This window comes from Vanessa cardui, chromosome 7 (genome assembly GCF_905220365.1).
Source record: "Vanessa cardui chromosome 7, ilVanCard2.1, whole genome shotgun sequence".
In the NCBI taxonomy this organism is placed as follows: domain Eukaryota; kingdom Metazoa; phylum Arthropoda; class Insecta; order Lepidoptera; family Nymphalidae; genus Vanessa; species Vanessa cardui.
This window is the reverse complement of record NC_061129.1, coordinates 692,587-710,906: the sequence shown is the minus strand read 5'-3', so window position 1 is coordinate 710,906 and position 18,320 is coordinate 692,587. Positions and strand designations below refer to the sequence as shown.

The following is an 18,320-nucleotide window of genomic DNA, read 5'->3' as shown; positions in this document are numbered from 1 at the left end:
TAATGTTTCTAAGCTAGGTGTTTAACGCTAAACGTTATTACTGTTAACATAAATCCAAATACGAACTTTGGTCTTGTGTTAACAAATATGTTATAGGATTTTTGTACACATATATTCGCATATAAATTTACTCTTATAAAGATTAATGTAATTATTTGTAATATTATCTCCGTCCTCAGCATCACTTGCTCACGCTTGTGTCAAATATTCAATGTATTTTTCTAATTACGCTTAATATTTTAAAAGCATTGTCTTGTATTTAATTTATATATATAAGGATTCGAAGCTTAGGGCTATAAATGTCGTTACTAGGATTTATCATATAATGAGATATAGTTTAAGTCCAGTCAATATGTCGGAATAATGGTATATGACATATAATTGATCCGAGAAAAACCTCAAAAAGGAAGCAAGAAGGATGTCTTTTTTTTATGACACCAAATATTTTTTCAATAAAGGGTTTCATAAAATGGACGAGGTTATTAATTGACGTTTATTTCGAAATATATAAAAAAAGGTGATATTTATTATGATCTACATTTTAAAGCTCGATAAAAACTACAAAAGGGTATAAAAACATAGGTCGACGTTTTAATTTTCTCAGATTTAGAGCTACACAATATCTGTTAAATAATTAATATGCATTTATAAATGCCTACGTATATTAACTGGACTATATTTGTTATTAAGAGGTTTGTAAAAAATTAAATGAGATTTGGGGTTTATAGACTATTTATTAAGTATTGAAGTACACTAGCCGCAATTTAAGAATAAAACCCATGTAGGCCTGTGCAACATGCCAAATTTATAGGTAGTTATTTATAAGATTGTTGAATAAAACTATTTGTAATTTTATTGCTGTTTTATTAAATATTAACAATTATATATATTAATTAAGAATCAGGTAAGTTTACAATGATTTATGACATAAAAACTTATGAATATGTCATAGTGTTATTACACACAACTTGTCGCTGCAGGTGAGTCTCTGTGAAGTGTGAGTATATCGGAGCATCAGTCTCACTCTAACTTACAGATCTTGTGATGTAGTATACATCTATATTGGTATTCCTATTTTCTATCGAAGGAGCAACGATCAAAAACTCGTACTCATAGTCACGTTTCTAGCAGCAAAAGGGACCGCAATTTATGCGTAGATCTTTTTACTTAAAAGGTAGCCCTAGTAGCTTGGTAGTAGACATATTAAAATATATTTTCAACTTGAGCGTCACTGAATAATAATTAACGTTCGAACAAGGCTTAAGCCAGGATGCAGTAATAAGTCAAATTTGGGGTTAGGCGAAATTACAAACACACCCGAATGTTTACTGTTCTTAGGGGTCCGTGAACACTGTTAATTTAAGCTACATATCTTCGCGAACAGATATATACGATGTGGTAATAGTTTAAATGAGTCTCTTGTCATCGTAGTAAGCGTATGAACGTTAATTATCCACGGGATTGTTTTATAGATAACTCGTATTTGACATCACTATGACAAATCAATTAGGTCCTCGCCCAAAACTCGCTTAGCATAAGATAAATATTTGTAAAATTCTGAAAATAAAGATCTCTCATTAGGCTGTTTCTTAACCGCTATTGATTTGGTACAATACTCTTAAAAATATTTTTAACAATTTAATTATATCTCTGACAGCTTAGAAAATCTATAAAAGTTTTAAAGTCACATGATAATACTTAAGACAGTAAAAGTAACAATATGATTCTACAATAATGATATTAAGTAAAATTCATAAGACCACCCCCTTTCCGTACAGTCATTAGTCTACCAGAGACCAATATATCATACTATTTTTATGTAAGCTGAAATGGCCCAGTGGTTAGAACGCGTTAACCGATGATTGCGGGTTCAAACCCAGGCAAGCACCGCTGTGCTTAATATGTGTTTATAATTCATCTCGTGCTCGGCGGTCGGAAGAGGAAAACATCGTAAGGAAACCTGCATGTGTCTAATTTCGTCGAAATTCTGCCACATGTGCATTCCACCAACCCGCATTGGAACAGCGTGGTGGAATATGTTCACATGACAGAGGAGGTCTTAGCCCAGCAGTGGGTAATTAACAAGCCGTTACTTTACTTTACTTTTTAAGTAATTGATGCTTAAAAAGTATAACATATTCAAATACTGTAAGAAAGTTTAAGTTCCTCAAAAATAGCTATTAGTTATAAAATACTTTGAAAAAGGCATAATAAAGTTATAAAATATACTTAACATCTAAACATGGTCTGTTCTTACAACTAAATGTACCAGAGTTTAAATCAATTATAACTATACTCGATTCACTCATTATTTTACTGAGAATACATGAAATTTCCACAGTAAGTGAAGCCTGAATATTTAAATGTATTAAGCTTATTCTCATAAATAATTGACAAGAAAATCGTTAAGGCACAAATTGCTGTAAAACTTATAACTAGGATATATATTAAAATAAATCAGTACATTATTTATTTCTAAATACAAGATTTAAGATGTTAAGGTGGGTTAGTTTAATGATGACTGCCCGTTAGAAGTAAATAACCCAGTTATATATAGTATTTAGAAAAAAACTATTAAAACAGTTTTTTTTTTTGTATATACTAAAGTAACAAAGTGTACATAGATATGTATGTATTTTGGCATTTTATTATAAATATATAAATACTTTTTAATTAACTTTAAGTATAAATAAATTTATACAAAAAATGGACTAAGCATGTTTCCTTATTTGAAGCTAAGCTTTGAATATATGTATGTAAGTATAAAAATATTTTAAGTAAATGTATTTATAAAATGAACAATTTGATAAAAAGTTGCCGTACAAAATAAGGCCACATTAAAATTAAGTAGTTCTATATCTAAAATCTTAAAAAATGTGCATTTTATACACAACCTTGGTCTAAAGATTAATTAATAAAGAGTCAAAACACTTAAAATTATGTAGGTACAATGATTTCACGTCATTTTCCTGCAGGGAAAAACTGATAAGCATCAATTCACTGCTTCCTTTTAATTATTCCTTGAGTAAAAAAATCTTGTAATTTATATAAGTTCAGGTAAAACAACCTTAACAAAAATGAAATAGTTAAACTAATGTGTGTGATATCATTCATAACACTTAGCACTCAGGCATAATGTAGCTTAATAAAAAGTGAATTTCTTTTAGAATTGTGTCTTAAGCAATCGCATATTCACATCTACTAAAAGGTAGAATTTTACTTCTAAAATATTAGTATGGTCAGTTCTGAGATTGATTGATTATATCAGTTCTCATTACTCAGAATACTTTAATGTCTGCATCTTTCATTTGTGATTTAATAATGCTAGGCGAACATGCTGTTTTTCATGGAAAATTATATTTAACAATATCTCCTACAAAAGTACCTTTACACTACAGTCAGTTTTCACTGCAGGATGACGATAATGTCTTAAAACTATAAAAGTATACCAAACATTTTAGTGTTGAGATTTAGTTTCTTAATCTGTCATTGTGGTGGCAGTCCTCTTTTCCATCCCTTGTATTTTAAATATGCATCAAATCCATATGCTATAATAGCACATAAGCCAAAGAACTGAAAAAAAGAAGATAAATAGTATAATTTAAAGTATTATTACTTGGTAGTACTTAAATTCTTCTGATATTTTACAACACCTCAAGCCCAGCTTGATGCAAGAGATAAGATCTTCAAACCGAGGCAGTGCTTATCATAAGTGATAAATATTTCAGTACTAATGTCTATTGTGATGGGATTTAAAATCAAGTAATCTATTGCTTTTTGCTATGAATGTTAATATTAATAAACATATCTTACCCCAACAGCATACCCAACGCTTTCTCCAATTGTTGTTGCAAATATAGATGTACCAATGTACGACAATGACATCACTGAACAGAAGAAGAACTCCAGCTTGTGCCAGGGCCAGCGGTCATACTTCTCCACAAAGTGAAATGTATACATGAGGAACAGGAATGCTGTGATAATATTTCCCACCCAATATAAAATATTGTAAAATATCGCTGACAGCCAAGCCCAGGATATCTTTATACATATAAAACCGGCGATATTGCATACCTTAAAATAAATGAACTATGTTGTGAAATAATTACTTATGACGAACAATTAATGAAGCGTCTCTGTGATATCATACATACCAGTTCTATTATTTTCAAGATTCCTGGCATTGTCTTCCAATAACCCTTATCAAACCTTAAAACTTTTCGGGGAGGCAGAGGTTCTGCGGTAACTGGTGTGCCATGGGCAAAGTGATCAAACATCTTGGTTGTGATGTAAAATTATGTTTATATTTTTACCAAGCACTTCGAAACACCTTATAGAAAAGTGCAAGTGATCAAATTAATTTATAACTCTCTATAACTAGATTAAATCAATTTAAATCAACGTAATAAATAGCACATTAAACTATTGATGTAAAACAACTTTGCACTTTGCAGGTATTGCGAAAGTTTTCCGTTTCAAATGTTAAAGTATAAAATTACAATTTACAACTCAACAAATATTCGAAAGAATTTTCTTTATTTTTTTTCTAGTGGTTTCTTATCTAAATAAAATAATCTATAGCTGTTTTTGTTATCTGCAAAATACAATATAGGTATGTTTTTCTAAATTTTTATATATTTTCTATGTACTTTGAGCGATACATACTACGAGATTGATTGATAAATTGATAATTGTCTAATTGATATGTTTAATGAAGTAAAGTGTATTTACTCTGTGGCGAGCGTTTAATAACAGACGTAACAGCACTAACAGCTTAACAAAATAAGAAGAAAATTCAGAAGCCTAAAAACTGAATACAGTAATACACTAAATAAAAAAAGATGAACTTATATACAAAATTTCATCTCACATTTTAAACGTTTGGTCGATGAAGTATCAATAAACTCTTTAATAACTGTAACTTTTCAAAATAATAAATTTCTATAAAAAAAATAACCCTCATTTAACCCTTATAGGAGATAAATATGTTTATTATATTTATAGGAAATATTGATATTTGAAAAATCCTTCCTTAGTTAGGCTGTGTTGTATATTCATTAGTTTAAGTATATATTTGAATTTTATTGGAATTTAATTTTTTATACAACAATAATATTGTAATTTATCTTATAGGTATCTTAATTTAAAAGTCCTGTCCTGTTAAATAATTACTTTATTATAGTCTATTATATTCTATAGTTTATTTGTTTTATGGACTAGTGATGGGGCTGTAATATGTAGTGCCTTTGATTTTACTAATTTAAAATAAAAAAAGATGAAAATGACATATGCGTGTGTGACATTTTAAAAGCCTTCGGCAGTAAGAGCTGGGGAGGAAAATAGAAAATTGTAATAAAAATAAACATTCAGTCTCCGTGTAACGTGTTTAGTGAAGTTTTGATGAAATTAACATCATTTATAATCGTACAACAATTTCCGTGCTTTCATATAAGTGGTTAATTGACGAGTTATTTACGCCGGCTCTCATATATTGCTCTTGTTGTAAATAATAATATATAAACTGCAGATAAAAGTTTGCATGTAATGGGAGATAGCGACTGGAGACCTTTTATTTATGGCGGCCTTGCGTCGATCGTCGCCGAGTTCGGTTAGTTCCTATTTCTAACCTCTAATCTGTTCTGGTTGCTGACTGTAGTCGTAGTTAATAAGTTTCAGTATTGACGATAGAGTTTTCATTATAAGAAACTTTATACTTTACTCTCTGGTCACTGAAGTTTTTGTCGGTATCAGGTACATTCCCCATTGACACAACAAAAACTCGCCTGCAAATCCAGGGTCAGAAGATAGACCCTCGCCATGTGGAGCTACGTTACACTGGCATGGTGGACTGTTTTGTGAAAACTTCTAAACAGGAGGGCATAAAGGCGTTGTATTGTGGGTAAGATATTCTATACCATTATAAACAACCTTTATTCAGTAGGAAAAAGAGCAATATGGAATGTTTTATATGTAATAAATGGATCATTAAAGACACTTCTCATATTTATAACAACAATAACTTAGAGAGCCATGGGCTGTGCTACTTTAAACGCTATAAGTGCTTGTCAATTTCAACAACATATACCCTACATAATATATAATACCTATACATTATAAATATATAGATTTTTGTCATAAATATATATATTTTTACTTAAAACAAATAGAATTCAATAATTATCGGAGGTGATGTAACTCATAAAATGAATAAGTAATTGTTTATAATGTTAGGGTGTCTAGTTTACTAGTCTTATCTCTACATTTCATCAGCTTACAATGTTTTTCTACATCACAATCACTGGAACAATAAAACGCAATTAAATTGTTCTAAATGTAAACATCATTTAGTTACTACATAATTGATGTGTTTTTATTGTTAGTGTATATTTCCCTTGGTTTTTTAAATTATTTATTTAACTATACCATATAACTTTTTAATTAACATTCTTTTCCCTTAAGTTTTATGGAATATGTTTCAATAACTTTATTAGTTTGACGATAATGATTTTTCTTGACAGTTTTGTGAAAGCCCATCTGGGTAGGTACCACCACCAATCAGATATTCTACTACTAAATAGAAACAATATTTTTGTATTCCAATTTTAAAGTTGCGTGAACTACTGTTACAATAGGTACAAAGTTCATAACTTCACTGTCAACTTGGTGGTGCATTAGCAGTGTACTAAATGTGTTGAATATGACAATGCCTATGGGTACTGTGTGTATGTGTTTATTTTAGAAATATAATAATTATTTCTCAGACTACTAGTATTGAAAATAATATTCCAACATCACTTTTTATCTACTATTACATAAATGATATTTAATCATTCATTAAAACTGTTATTAGTTTTCATTTCAACAGGGGTATGCTAAATACCTTTGTACCCATAATGAGCTGTCATTAATAATGAAGGATTACAACATCGCTCATCAATATATTTCAGCTGCTAATCCATCACAATTAAAGTTATCTTTAGATAACTGATTACTCAATTAATTGTTTTTCTTTACAATTGGCTATTTGACAATGTGAAAAATAAATTGTGAATTATTGTAATCAGTGTATATTATGAGTTTAAAAATTGATAGTTACTAACGAAAGTTGAAAATAAAAAATCCATAAATAAAAATGCAAATTTTCAAATGTTTGTCATGTGACACAAAACGCTCTTGCTTACGGTGAAGTCACTTTCTTGTAAACTTTGCTTTTCTACTATATGTACCATAAATTAAAATACAGGAAAGTGACGTAACTGACCCCATTGCAGCGCCATATTGTCCAAGTAGCGTTTTTGCGCGCTACTTAAATATGGATTTTTTAATATGATATCTAGAGAACTAGAAATAAAAATCACAACTTTTACTGGGTTCCTAAACTTCTACTAAATAATATAAAATGGATTTTAATAACCAGTCAAATAGCCTATTTAAAAGTACTCATTTTTTCTTAACGTAGAATAAACTGTATAGTATGACACAAATTAGATGTAGCATCGGAAAATGCAATGGAATGAAAATAAAACCGATTACTGCCGATTTACACAACCAATAGAAATAGCTCCCTATCGCGCCATTCGACGCTATTCGTCGCTATAGATTCACGCGTCAGAGAAAGCAAGTGCGTGTAAATCGACGCGTCAAATTGACGAATATATTAGGTCATATGATATTACAAGTTATTACGTTTGTGCAAAGATCATATTCGCGTGAGAAATAAATATTGATAATTTGGGATAGCGTACTCAATTCGGATGTGATCGGTTTTACGAATTTTGCTGATGCGACATCTAAGTTGTGTCGTACTTCATCTAGCTGACTATTGATTATGAGTGACGGGTGTACATTGTGGGGGGCAGCATCTGGCCGGCGGTGCTGCGCCAGGCGACGTACGGCACCATCAAGTTCGGCACGTACTACTCGCTGAAGCAGGCGCTGGCGGCGCGGCGCGCGGACGGCGGCGCTAACGAGCACCTGCCCACCAATACGTTCTGCGCGGCCTTCGCGGGCGGCCTGTCCAGCGCCATCGCCAACCCCACCGACGTGCTCAAAGTCCGCATGCAGGTAACGCCCCACACCGCACACTCCGCACACTCCGCACACTCCGCATCAAATATTCAAGTGATTTTATGTAAACATAAAACTAAAAAAATTAAGTCTTTAATTGCACAGTTGATATATAAATGGCTATAGGTATTTACGTGTTAAATAACTGATATCAAAAGTTTATTATGTTGTACTATTGCATGTATGTATATATTTTATATATGGCATATATATTATATACTAAGGAATTGCAAAGTGCATGCTATCCCGATTCGATCTCGTTGCTCGTAATGTTTACTCTAATTTTTTTATTATATTTCGTTACAATAAATAGTTTTTCTTTTAAAAAAGGAGGTACACAAATTATGTTTTTAATGAAGGTAGGAAGCATTTCTTAGCACACGAATACAAAATAAAATGCTTGACCTTAAACAGTGACAATGAAAATGACAGATGGCATCCGAATATAATGGGTACGTAGGTATCTATACAAAAAGTTGTTCCTAATGACCTGAAAAAAGATAAACAAAACGAATTGATTCAACGTTTTTAAATCGTTATTCTGTTGCCAAGTTACATGGAAACCTAAATACCTAATTACTTTTAAACTAAAAATAAATTAAAATACGCGATTAGTGCGTAAAATTTATGCCAAGAGATTGTATAGAAATCGTGACGTAATTAGTCGGAAAAGTTACATTATAAATTAGATACGGGAACAGAAACTACTGAGAACTGTTCTGAATTCTGTCCAAATTCAGATAAGGATCGCCAATCTCTAAAACTTTCAAGGTTATCTCGTTTTGTACTAGTTTGTAAACAAAATTATCCATGTACCTAAAATCTCTAGCAAATTTACAAAGAAAACATGAGAGCTTTTATTATGTCGGCTACAAATCGTTCCGAAAACCCAGTGCCTATGCTACGTGTAAATAAGCTACCTCATAACCTTGGGAGGTAAGATACCCCCATATGTCCTGGTAGTTACACTGGTTCAGTGACCTTTCAAATCGAACGAAATGTACTTATTTTTGTTTAGCGTTTGATTATCTGATTGGTTGGCGGTAACTAATTAGAAGGGGCACTTAAGCCATACAATCAAGTTGACTTTTTCCGCAGTGTTTTTTTTTCGATGTTTATCTATGTATTTTTATATAAAGTTGCCGCCTATATATACATATGTCAGGTGGTAAATAATGAACAATAATATAATAGTTCATCCAATTTCGTTGTGTACATATTAGTCATGAGCTAGTTGGTCTGTGTTTATGCCAACACGTGTACATCATACATGGAATTTGACGTCGAAAAATAGATTTTATCCAAGGGCGTTGCGTGCCTCTGCACTAGTGTAGTCTAGATCTATGTTTCATAGGCATCAAATTTATTGGCTAGTCTAAATTCTCAATGTCGATATAACTATATTATAATCATGACAATCAATCATTTTGGCCGGCAACACTTGCAAGGCCTCCGGTGTTGCAGATGTTCATGGTGATCACTTTCCATTAGGTGAGCCTTCTGCCCGATTGCATATAACCTAAAAAAAAATAACATCATTACATAGTATAAAACTGTATTGTTCAGTAATAAAACTTAGATGTAGCTTCGGAAAACGCAATGAAACTGATAACTGCCGATTCACACAACCAATAGAAACAGCTCCCTATCGCGCCATTCGACGCTATTCGTCGCTATAGACTCTCGCGTCAGTTCAACCATGTCGACTGTCAAATTGACGAATATATTAGGTCATATGATATTACAAGTTATAACGTTTGTGTAAATATCGTATTCACGTAAGAAATAAATATTTATAATTTGAGCGTACTTAATTCGGATTTGATCGGTTTTACGAATTTTGCCGATGCTACATCTAAGTTGTGTCGTTCTATAACTCGATGCGTTACATTCCACTGCGCAGACACGAATCAATCGTCTCCAATACATTTTCAATGATACCCCCGTTACAATATACAATAAAAACAAAATTACTTCTCCTTGTCTTCCATTACCTGTGTATGCTTAGATCTCTAAAACAACGCAATGGATTTTGATGCGGTTTGTGCGTATAATATATAATACATGCATTAATAAAGTGGTTGAGGAACACATATAACATTTAAGAGGTATAATGTGATATCGTAATCATGTTTTTTTTTGCGCTTACGTTGAACGTTGGCTGAAAATTATGACATAGATTATATAATACAATATGTGTCTATATCTTAACTATCTCTTAAGAGCAACTCAAATTAACCATTTGTTATCCTTTTCTTTTTACGACAAATAATGGTTTATTTATGAAGCAATTTTAAGCAATACGGCTTAATCCTTATCTTATAATCTGTAGTATATTTAGCCGTGTCAAGCCGGGATGGGTCTCTAGTTGGTTATAAAAGAATTTTTATTCAGTAAGAATTTCAGTTTCCTTGACATGCAATATTTAAAGTCTCATTAATATGCGATGGCGTTTAAACGACGCAAGCAAAAGCTGATTATATTTTTTAAGGCTTTCGGTAGTTTATTATAAATTGCTCTATTGTTTTGAATAAACATGTCGACAAGTATAGAAATATTTGCGCGTCGAACACTCGAATAGCGTTATCTAGCGTTATCGCGGGATGATTCTGATTGATCAGTTACATTTTATCTCCAACAATAAAGTCGGGATTAATTCAATTAGCTATCTCCATGGAGTTCGACACGACAATTTATGCAGAAGTTGAGTACGATAAGGATAGAACGAGCGACGGTAAATTAACGTACGTCTTTGTCGGTTGCCTTCTACTTTCCGAACCGGTGGTAGCTTCGCTTAATTGTAAAATGACGATTCAAAAGTGCTTACAAAAGTCTACTTGAATAGACTTTGATTTTGTTTTTGTCGCAGGTGGGCGACGAGAAGCGCAACCTGGTGCGGTGCTTCGCGGAGATGTACCGCGTGGAGGGGGCGCGCGGGCTGTGGCGCGGCGTGGGCCCCACGGCGCAGCGCGCGGCGCTCATCGCGGCCGTGGAGCTGCCCGTGTACGACGCCGCCAAGCGCCGCCTCACGCCGCCGCTGGGCGACGCGCCGCTCAACCACCTGCTGTCCAGCCTGCTGGCCAGCCTCGGCAGCGCCGTCGCCAGCACGCCGCTCGACGTCGTCCGGGTCAGTGACAATGCTGCCACCTCCTTACGATGTGGTGTCTTGGATCTGGGTGTTTGTGGTGCAAAGTCAAATTCCTTTATTCAATATAGAAGCATCACACTTACTTATTGATTGTCAAACACTACCACGGTTCGGAAAAAGGAACACCCTGACCTGAGAAGAAACGGCGAAAGAAACTCAGTGGTTTTTTTTTTTGTCAAATTAATAAGATAAGCAGTCGAGTAACAAAAGTAACAAGATTGTGTTTGCTCCTTGTACCAATGTTATGAGAATCACATTTTCTCATAAAAACTTGAATATTTTTCCGTACATACAAAACATTACAAAATATGTATTGAGAAGCAACAGTCAATATCTCAATTTCTTTAAATCTATACCTTAATGATTCCTTGGCTCCTAGGTTATAGATGCCGTCGTAACTTCTGATTTTCCACAACACTAATGCTCCATCTAACTGTGATGTTGTTCAATATGTATATATTCGTAAATTACTATACGATATTATAAAGCCGTCGTTCCCCTTTCAGACGCGGCTGATGAACCAAAGAAAGACTAAGGACGGCGTGGTCGATTCCAGCGTGAGGATATATAAGGGCACGATTGACTGCTTCATGCAGGTGAGAAGCAGTTCTTTGACCATAATCATCATATAATGCGAGACAGAAACTTATATACATCAATATATTTTTCTCATTTCTAATGAAAGATTTTAAGAATTTTTTTTTGTCAACAGTACCAAGATTATTAAGTGACTGTAGACATAGTAATTTTATTCGTTTTATGATTTAAAATTATAATATTGCTCGGCAATTAACGAAAATGTCTTAAGAAGACCTACATGGGCCGATTTCAACGACCTCCGTAGTCGAGTGGTGTGTACACCGGTTTTCATGGGTCCCGAGGTCCCGGGTTCGATTCCCGGCCAAGTCAATGTAGATCATCATTAGTTTTCTATGTTGTCTTGGGTCTTGGTGTTTGTGGTACCGTCGTTACTTCTGATTTTCCATAACACAAGTGCTTCAGCTACTTAAATTGGGATCAAAGTAATGAATGTGTTGTTTCATATCTATTTAAAAAAAAAAACTCCCGAAAACTCTAAATTGAAATTCGAAATTAGAAAAGAAATACAATGGCGACGAATGTTTCTATTAACTTTGGCGTGTTATTAACGAGTGCCCTTATTGTCGCAGACGGTCCGCAATGAGGGCTTCCTGGCTCTGTACAAGGGCTTCGTGCCCACGTGGCTGCGGATGGGGCCTTGGAATGTCATATTCTTCATCACCTACGAGCAGCTCAAGCGATTCTACTGAGTGAACTGAAACAACCGCGACTAGACACGCGGAGCGCCGCTCGCCGCGCACTCGACGAGGCGTGGTGGGTACAGTCACTGTATTACTATTTTCGGACGAATAAGGAACGGACAGTTAATTATTTTATAATAAGTGATCGGGATTCATTAATATAATAAATTTCACTTTTAATGGGGATTGTGGTTCCTAAGAACTATGATAGACTCCGTAATCTCCTCGAACCACATCGACCGTTCCTTGACCCTATGACCTTGTCCCTTGAGAAAACATATGATCTCAGGCGCATGCTTCAATAAAGATTTATAATAATATATATTTCTAGAGTGTAAACTAGTTAACATCTGTAATAAAACTTAAAGAGAGATATCTTCTATAATGTTGTCTTAGATTTTCGCGATTATTACACATTGAAATAAAACTAGTTTTAACGGATTTAAATCGACGGTAGACCTACGAGTCTACCCGTGACCACGAACGCTGTAAAGTGCTCGAAACGTCGGGATGATAAAAATAATTAATATACGCGATGCAAATCCGTTAAAACTAGTTTTATTTCAATGAGATATCTTCTACTTATATAAATATATTTATTTTAATACGAAGTTAAGGTATGTGGGGATATTGGACCATCTTGTATATTCAAAATGTCTATTTCTGTTTCAGATGTAACAGTGATGACGCGCAAGTCTCTTGTAGCTGAATTCTAGTATTTATGTTATCCGATGCTTTATATAAGATGTAGCAGAATTAGATGTTAGGTTAAATGGTTAATTAGTAATTAAAACATAAATCTCAATAGTATCTCGACTTGGTTGTAATAGAACGCTTACACGCTATTTTCTTCTTAGGATTTAATACTTCAATATTAGTTACGAGCAAAGCCGTCGGCTGACGTCTGTCATGTATGTTATATTGTTTATAGTCTGTTCCAATGACAGATGTCAAAAACCAAACAAATGACATTTGACCTTGAATGGGCGCGATGTGATTGGTCGAGCTTAAATAGTCTATGATATTCACTATGGATTTGAGAAAAATGGCGTTTTGAACGTTTTCGAATCCGGTATCGTAAATTTGAAAGTAGAATTAATGTGAATATAATTAGTTAAGTCGAATAGTGTTGTATTATAAATGAGGGGAGTATTTATCGATAATTAGTAGTTGACAATACAGCTTTTAGAAAATCACAATACGTAAATATTGATATGGTTCTAAACTTAATCTTCTATTGGAGTGCTTTATAGCCAAACTGTCTTCTATAAGTAAGCGTCACTAAGGCGTAGCGTGTGAACGTACTATGAAAAACGTACTGAAGAATTTTAATTAGTATAAATATTAATTAAATGTAATTAGTGCTTTTTAGATAGTGTTATAGTATTTACGTGTCAAGCCAAATAATATTTACAGACTATGACTGACTGACTGACTGTTTTACAAAGAAATCTCTTCCTACTAATTTAACTTCCGATATTTCACCAACGCTTCTGAAGCTTCTCGGTGCTAAAGTGTAATTGGGGGTTTAAGTATAAAAATTACTTTTATCATATATAATTGATTGATACAAGGGTTTGACGGTCTGACGATTTTATTTACACGATGAAATATATATGTGAAATAAAACCAAGTCTGAAATAAATTAAATAGTATATTTTGGAAATAATGAGCGCTAAACTTTTTATGATGAAACTTTTAGAATGTAATATGCTTTTGATTAAGTGTGATTGTCATGCTAATATAATTTCTCCGGACTGTCCCGAGCCAAAACAAAAACCCTTTGTATATTTTTAATAAACAATTTATTTTTAAATAGTATTTTACAAATAAATGTTTCTGACATCTGTGTTTATAGTGACGTGCATTAAGCTTTCAGTATATGTCAGTCGGCACAACATTGTCGATATCGACGTTTTAATATATCGCGGTCACTCTTGACGTAAACGAATTATTTATGCAATACCTACCCACCTCATAATGATTTTTATCTCAAATCTCCACGTAGTCAAATTCAAAATGTCGGACGTAATACCAAAAGGCGTGATTCTCGCTTAACTTTGAGAGTATTTAAATACTATACAACAACAGTCTGTAAATTCCCACTGCTGGGCTAAAGGCCTCCTCTCCCTTTGAGGAGAAGGTTTGGAACATATTCCAAATACTATAATGATAATTTATTAAATAATGCACGTCACAAATGACTTCCAACTAAAAAAAAACACCCATTTTAATTCGTTATTTATTTTTAAATGATTGATTTACATTTGACATTTTATATGATTGTATTGAAAGTTTGTTTATTAGAGTAAGTTAAGTATAGCCGTGAAACATATCATGCTAACGAGATTAAGGCACCAAGTGCATTTAGACGATGTTTCCTATTAACGTAAGGCAGGCGCTACACGGGAGATTCAAGCTGATGTTTCGATGACTTCATTTACAAAGCGGGTCTAATCGAATCTGACAGACATTTGATTTATTTGAACGTTATAGATAATGTGTCTGGTGATCTACTGTGAAAATTATCATCAGTATAATTTGTTTGTTTATATAGCATTTACAATATTTAAGAGTTATGAAAGTAAATTAGAACAGGTAATAAAAATAAAATTGAGTACTGTTATAGTTAAGAATAAAATATTGCCAAAAATAATTTGTTACTAGCATATAATAAAAATGGAATGCGTTTTTCTTTAAAAAAAAAATGCTTTTACCTTTTGTAGTTCTATGAGTGACTGCAGTGATAGTTATCTGTATTTATAAAAATAAAAAAAGTAGCACAAATGTTTGAATTTAAAATATATTCGTGGCTTATTAATTTATATTATTTATCACAAATGCTAAAAAAAATGGGACCTTTTGAATCTGTGTTATATTACACGTAGGATCAGAAAAATGATAAGAAATAAATTTAAGCAAATGTGTAAATAATGCTTGAAATAAGAAGGTTGAGATAAATAAGAACGTTAAGAGTTAAAATTACAATGTTTGTTTAATGCTTAGTAACACAATCCAAATAATTAAATAAATGTATTAACCCAATGTTACTCCACTAATAAAATAATTCTTTTTCCAACGGTAAGACTGTGAATTCTCATGAGCATTATTTGAATACGATTTCTCATCTTTCGCAATCATTTTAGTTTCAATGTATTATTAATTAATATTATGTAAACCAGAAACCTCAATAGTTTTGCAAACGGTACTTTCACTTGTCATGTTGTTGTCGTTCTTGACATGATATGACATATTATTCTATATGGTCCTTAAAGCATTTGGTATCGATAGTATAACATTTAATATTACATAAGTGTTTAACATAAAACAATATTAATTTAAATTTAAATTTGGAAAGTAAGTTTTGAATTAAAATTTTACATTACTCTGTATCTTTGATTACCTCTGTGGTTTGAAATAGTTTACTAATATGCATTTACGTAATGTTATTAATTTAATACAGCTTGAACATAAATAACTCAAAATAATCTTTAATTAAAATAATACTACGTTCCTACTTGTGTTAGATTTTTAACAGAAAAATTAAGATGATTTTAGTGTTCTCCTAATGTAAATAATATACTAATACTGCTACTACTGCTTAAGCGATCTGCCAATTTGTATTTAACGTAAATAAGTGTGTGTTCTATGAGATCGGTTTTACGGTTTTTTTCTGTAGGATGTTTTAGAAATGCCGATTTACTCGGAACTACGAATTTGAGCTTAAATATTCCGTAATTTGGAACGTGCTTCTCATTTGTCTGTTTTAAAAATAAGTATATCAAAGGCCAAATATTTTGTTATCTTACTCATAATAAGAACTAGCGCGCACTGGTAACATTTGTCACGGTGACTGTTTCGTCACTCTTGTCGAGTCCATGAATATGTATGGAGGTGCGCGCACGTTACGACGTGACAATTGTGTCTGCATCTGTACATATTCACGGACTTGCTAAGAGTGACGAAACAGTCACCGTGACAAAAGTTACCAGTGCGCGCTAGTTCTAACATTACAAGTACCATAGACAAAGATTAGAAGCGTTTTCATAAAATACCCTCAAATAATGGTCTATAATTAAGGTAATCTAGATGACTCCGTGCTACTATAGTATAAGTATGTGTTAAAAACACGCTGTAACTGTAAATGTGTGTAGGTACAAATTTAGCTAAATATATAATCGAATAAATATTATTTTGGTGTTGATTTTTTTTGTTTTATTTATCATATTTTAGTAATTGTCTTACCTATCTACCAATAGAAGTATATTAGTGCATGGGTGTGAGTTTAGGTGCTATGATAACGTACATCTTATCTTATAATTTACCTTTGTTCCGAACTAGCGACCCGCCCCGACTTCGCACGGTTGCAATGCTGATACTAAATATGTTTTTCAGTCATTCTCATCTATACTGTGCTTGTATTATACATATAAAACTTCCTCTTGAATCAATCTATCTATAAAAAAGCGATTCAAAATCCGTTGCGTAACTTTAAAGATCTAAGCATACATAGGGACAGACAGCGGTAAGCGACTTTGTTTTATACTATGAATACAGTATGTATGTAGTATACAATTATATTTTATTAAATTATATTTCTTAAATTTTTTTTTTTAATATCAAAATTATCAAATTCCAATTATATTTATTACTATACAATTGTTAGATATTTAGTCTTAATTGTTTTTATTTTTATTTTCATTATAACATATATCTACTAATAATTTTTCCATAAATATTTATTTTTTATAAAATGTTTTTAATAATCTTCCTTTTATAATTCAAAATCATTCAAGCGTTAAGTAAAATAATGAGCCATCGTCAGTTGTAATAAAAAATCTATTTTATATCGTAAATAAAATACTTTTAAAAATAAATGTAATTAGATAATAATACAGATTTTTCCACATTTTATAAAATACATCATTATCTTAAATTCGTCATATATAGTAGAGCATATTTCGAAAATGACTATGAATTCAAAGATACTCGAAACGTAGCAGTAGAACCATAGAACTCACAGTAGAGTAGATTAAATTGCACACTTGTGGTGCTGGCAAAAATAATGGGACACGGAATTGTGTATTGCACCATCTATGTATATACTCCTAAAAATCAAAGAAGTTCTCAATGTAACTCTTTTTAATATCAATGTCACGAATCAACAAACGTCAGTGACGTGATGACATTCATTTGAACAAACATGGAACGATAGGCTTAGATAATCGGGGTGAAGTAAAAGTGTTTGTTGAATAATAGTTAGGTGTGTAATGGACGGCAAGGCGTCGGAGTGCGGCGCGTGCGGTCGCGCCTCGCCCGCGCTGGGCGTACTGCGCGACGTGCAGCGCGCCTACCAGGACCGGCTCGAGCTCGTCGACCGCATCGGGGGCTCGAAGAAACTACAGGTCACTAGTCGTCACTATCATCAAAAGCAGTCGCCTGCCCTGCCCTTGTAATATTTATCATAATTGCAACTATTTACACCCAAAACGGTCCAATCGTTTTTTCTTTTCATATACATGAGATTAATTATTGAGGGTTTTATTATGGGGGGTTTTTAGAAATTGCAACCTCAAGAAAATTTATTATCTTATTTTAATACGCTAGTATAGTCTATAAATACATTTTATAAGAAATAAGCAACATCACAATAATATAAAATGCATTAAAACCGCTCTAGAAATGTTGAAAGCTAAAGAATTGAGGCCATGTTTATCCAATAAAGTACAGAAAACGGGGAACTACGTATTCCGCGAATCGTCTTAAACCCAATTTAAGCGACGGTATTTTTATCATGACCCCTAAAAGTTAGGTCTCACTCATAA

At 32.8% G+C, this 18,320-nt stretch overlaps 2 protein-coding genes across 2 annotated transcripts; one reads left to right on the top strand and one right to left on the bottom strand.

Moving 5' to 3' along the window:
• Nucleotides 1-3,189: 3,189 nt before the first annotated feature.
• On the bottom strand, nucleotides 3,190-4,736 carry LOC124531277 (proteolipid protein 2-like). Its single transcript, XM_047105786.1, has 3 exons — nucleotides 4,155-4,736; nucleotides 3,814-4,074; nucleotides 3,190-3,573 (listed from the first exon to the last, which is right to left on the bottom strand). Exons 1-3 carry the CDS (start codon nucleotides 4,275-4,277, stop codon nucleotides 3,487-3,489), a joined length of 471 nt encoding a protein of 156 aa, XP_046961742.1. The 5' UTR covers nucleotides 4,278-4,736; the 3' UTR covers nucleotides 3,190-3,486.
• Nucleotides 4,737-5,278: 542 nt separating this feature from the next.
• Nucleotides 5,279-13,667, top strand: LOC124531182 (mitochondrial uncoupling protein Bmcp). The gene is made up of 7 exons (XM_047105669.1): nucleotides 5,279-5,608; nucleotides 5,752-5,899; nucleotides 7,860-8,064; nucleotides 10,937-11,194; nucleotides 11,722-11,811; nucleotides 12,385-12,568; nucleotides 13,168-13,667. The coding sequence occupies exons 1-6, from the start codon at nucleotides 5,545-5,547 to the stop codon at nucleotides 12,502-12,504; spliced, it is 885 nt and encodes a 294-aa protein (XP_046961625.1). The 5' UTR covers nucleotides 5,279-5,544; the 3' UTR covers nucleotides 12,505-12,568; nucleotides 13,168-13,667.
• Nucleotides 13,668-18,320: the final 4,653 nt, after the last annotated feature.

What these genes read in the sequence shown, in the direction of transcription:
- LOC124531277 (XM_047105786.1), bottom strand. Translation starts at nt 4,277, where the DNA reads ATGTTTGATCACTTTGCCCATGGCACACCAGTTACCGCAGAACCTCTG. An exon ending in TCTTGAAAATAATAGAACTG is followed by an intron (nt 4,075 to 4,154) that starts GTATGTATGATA and finishes ATTTATTTTAAG; the next exon opens with GTATGCAATATCGCCGGTTT. An exon ending in GCGTTGGGTATGCTGTTGGG is followed by an intron (nt 3,574 to 3,813) that starts GTAAGATATGTT and finishes TCTTTTTTTCAG; the next exon opens with TTCTTTGGCTTATGTGCTAT.
- LOC124531182 (XM_047105669.1), top strand. Translation starts at nt 5,545, where the DNA reads ATGGGAGATAGCGACTGGAGACCTTTTATTTATGGCGGCCTTGCGTCG. An exon ending in ATAAAGGCGTTGTATTGTGG is followed by an intron (nt 5,900 to 7,859) that starts GTAAGATATTCT and finishes TGTGGGGGGCAG; the next exon opens with CATCTGGCCGGCGGTGCTGC. An exon ending in CGCCGCTCGACGTCGTCCGG is followed by an intron (nt 11,195 to 11,721) that starts GTCAGTGACAAT and finishes TTCCCCTTTCAG; the next exon opens with ACGCGGCTGATGAACCAAAG.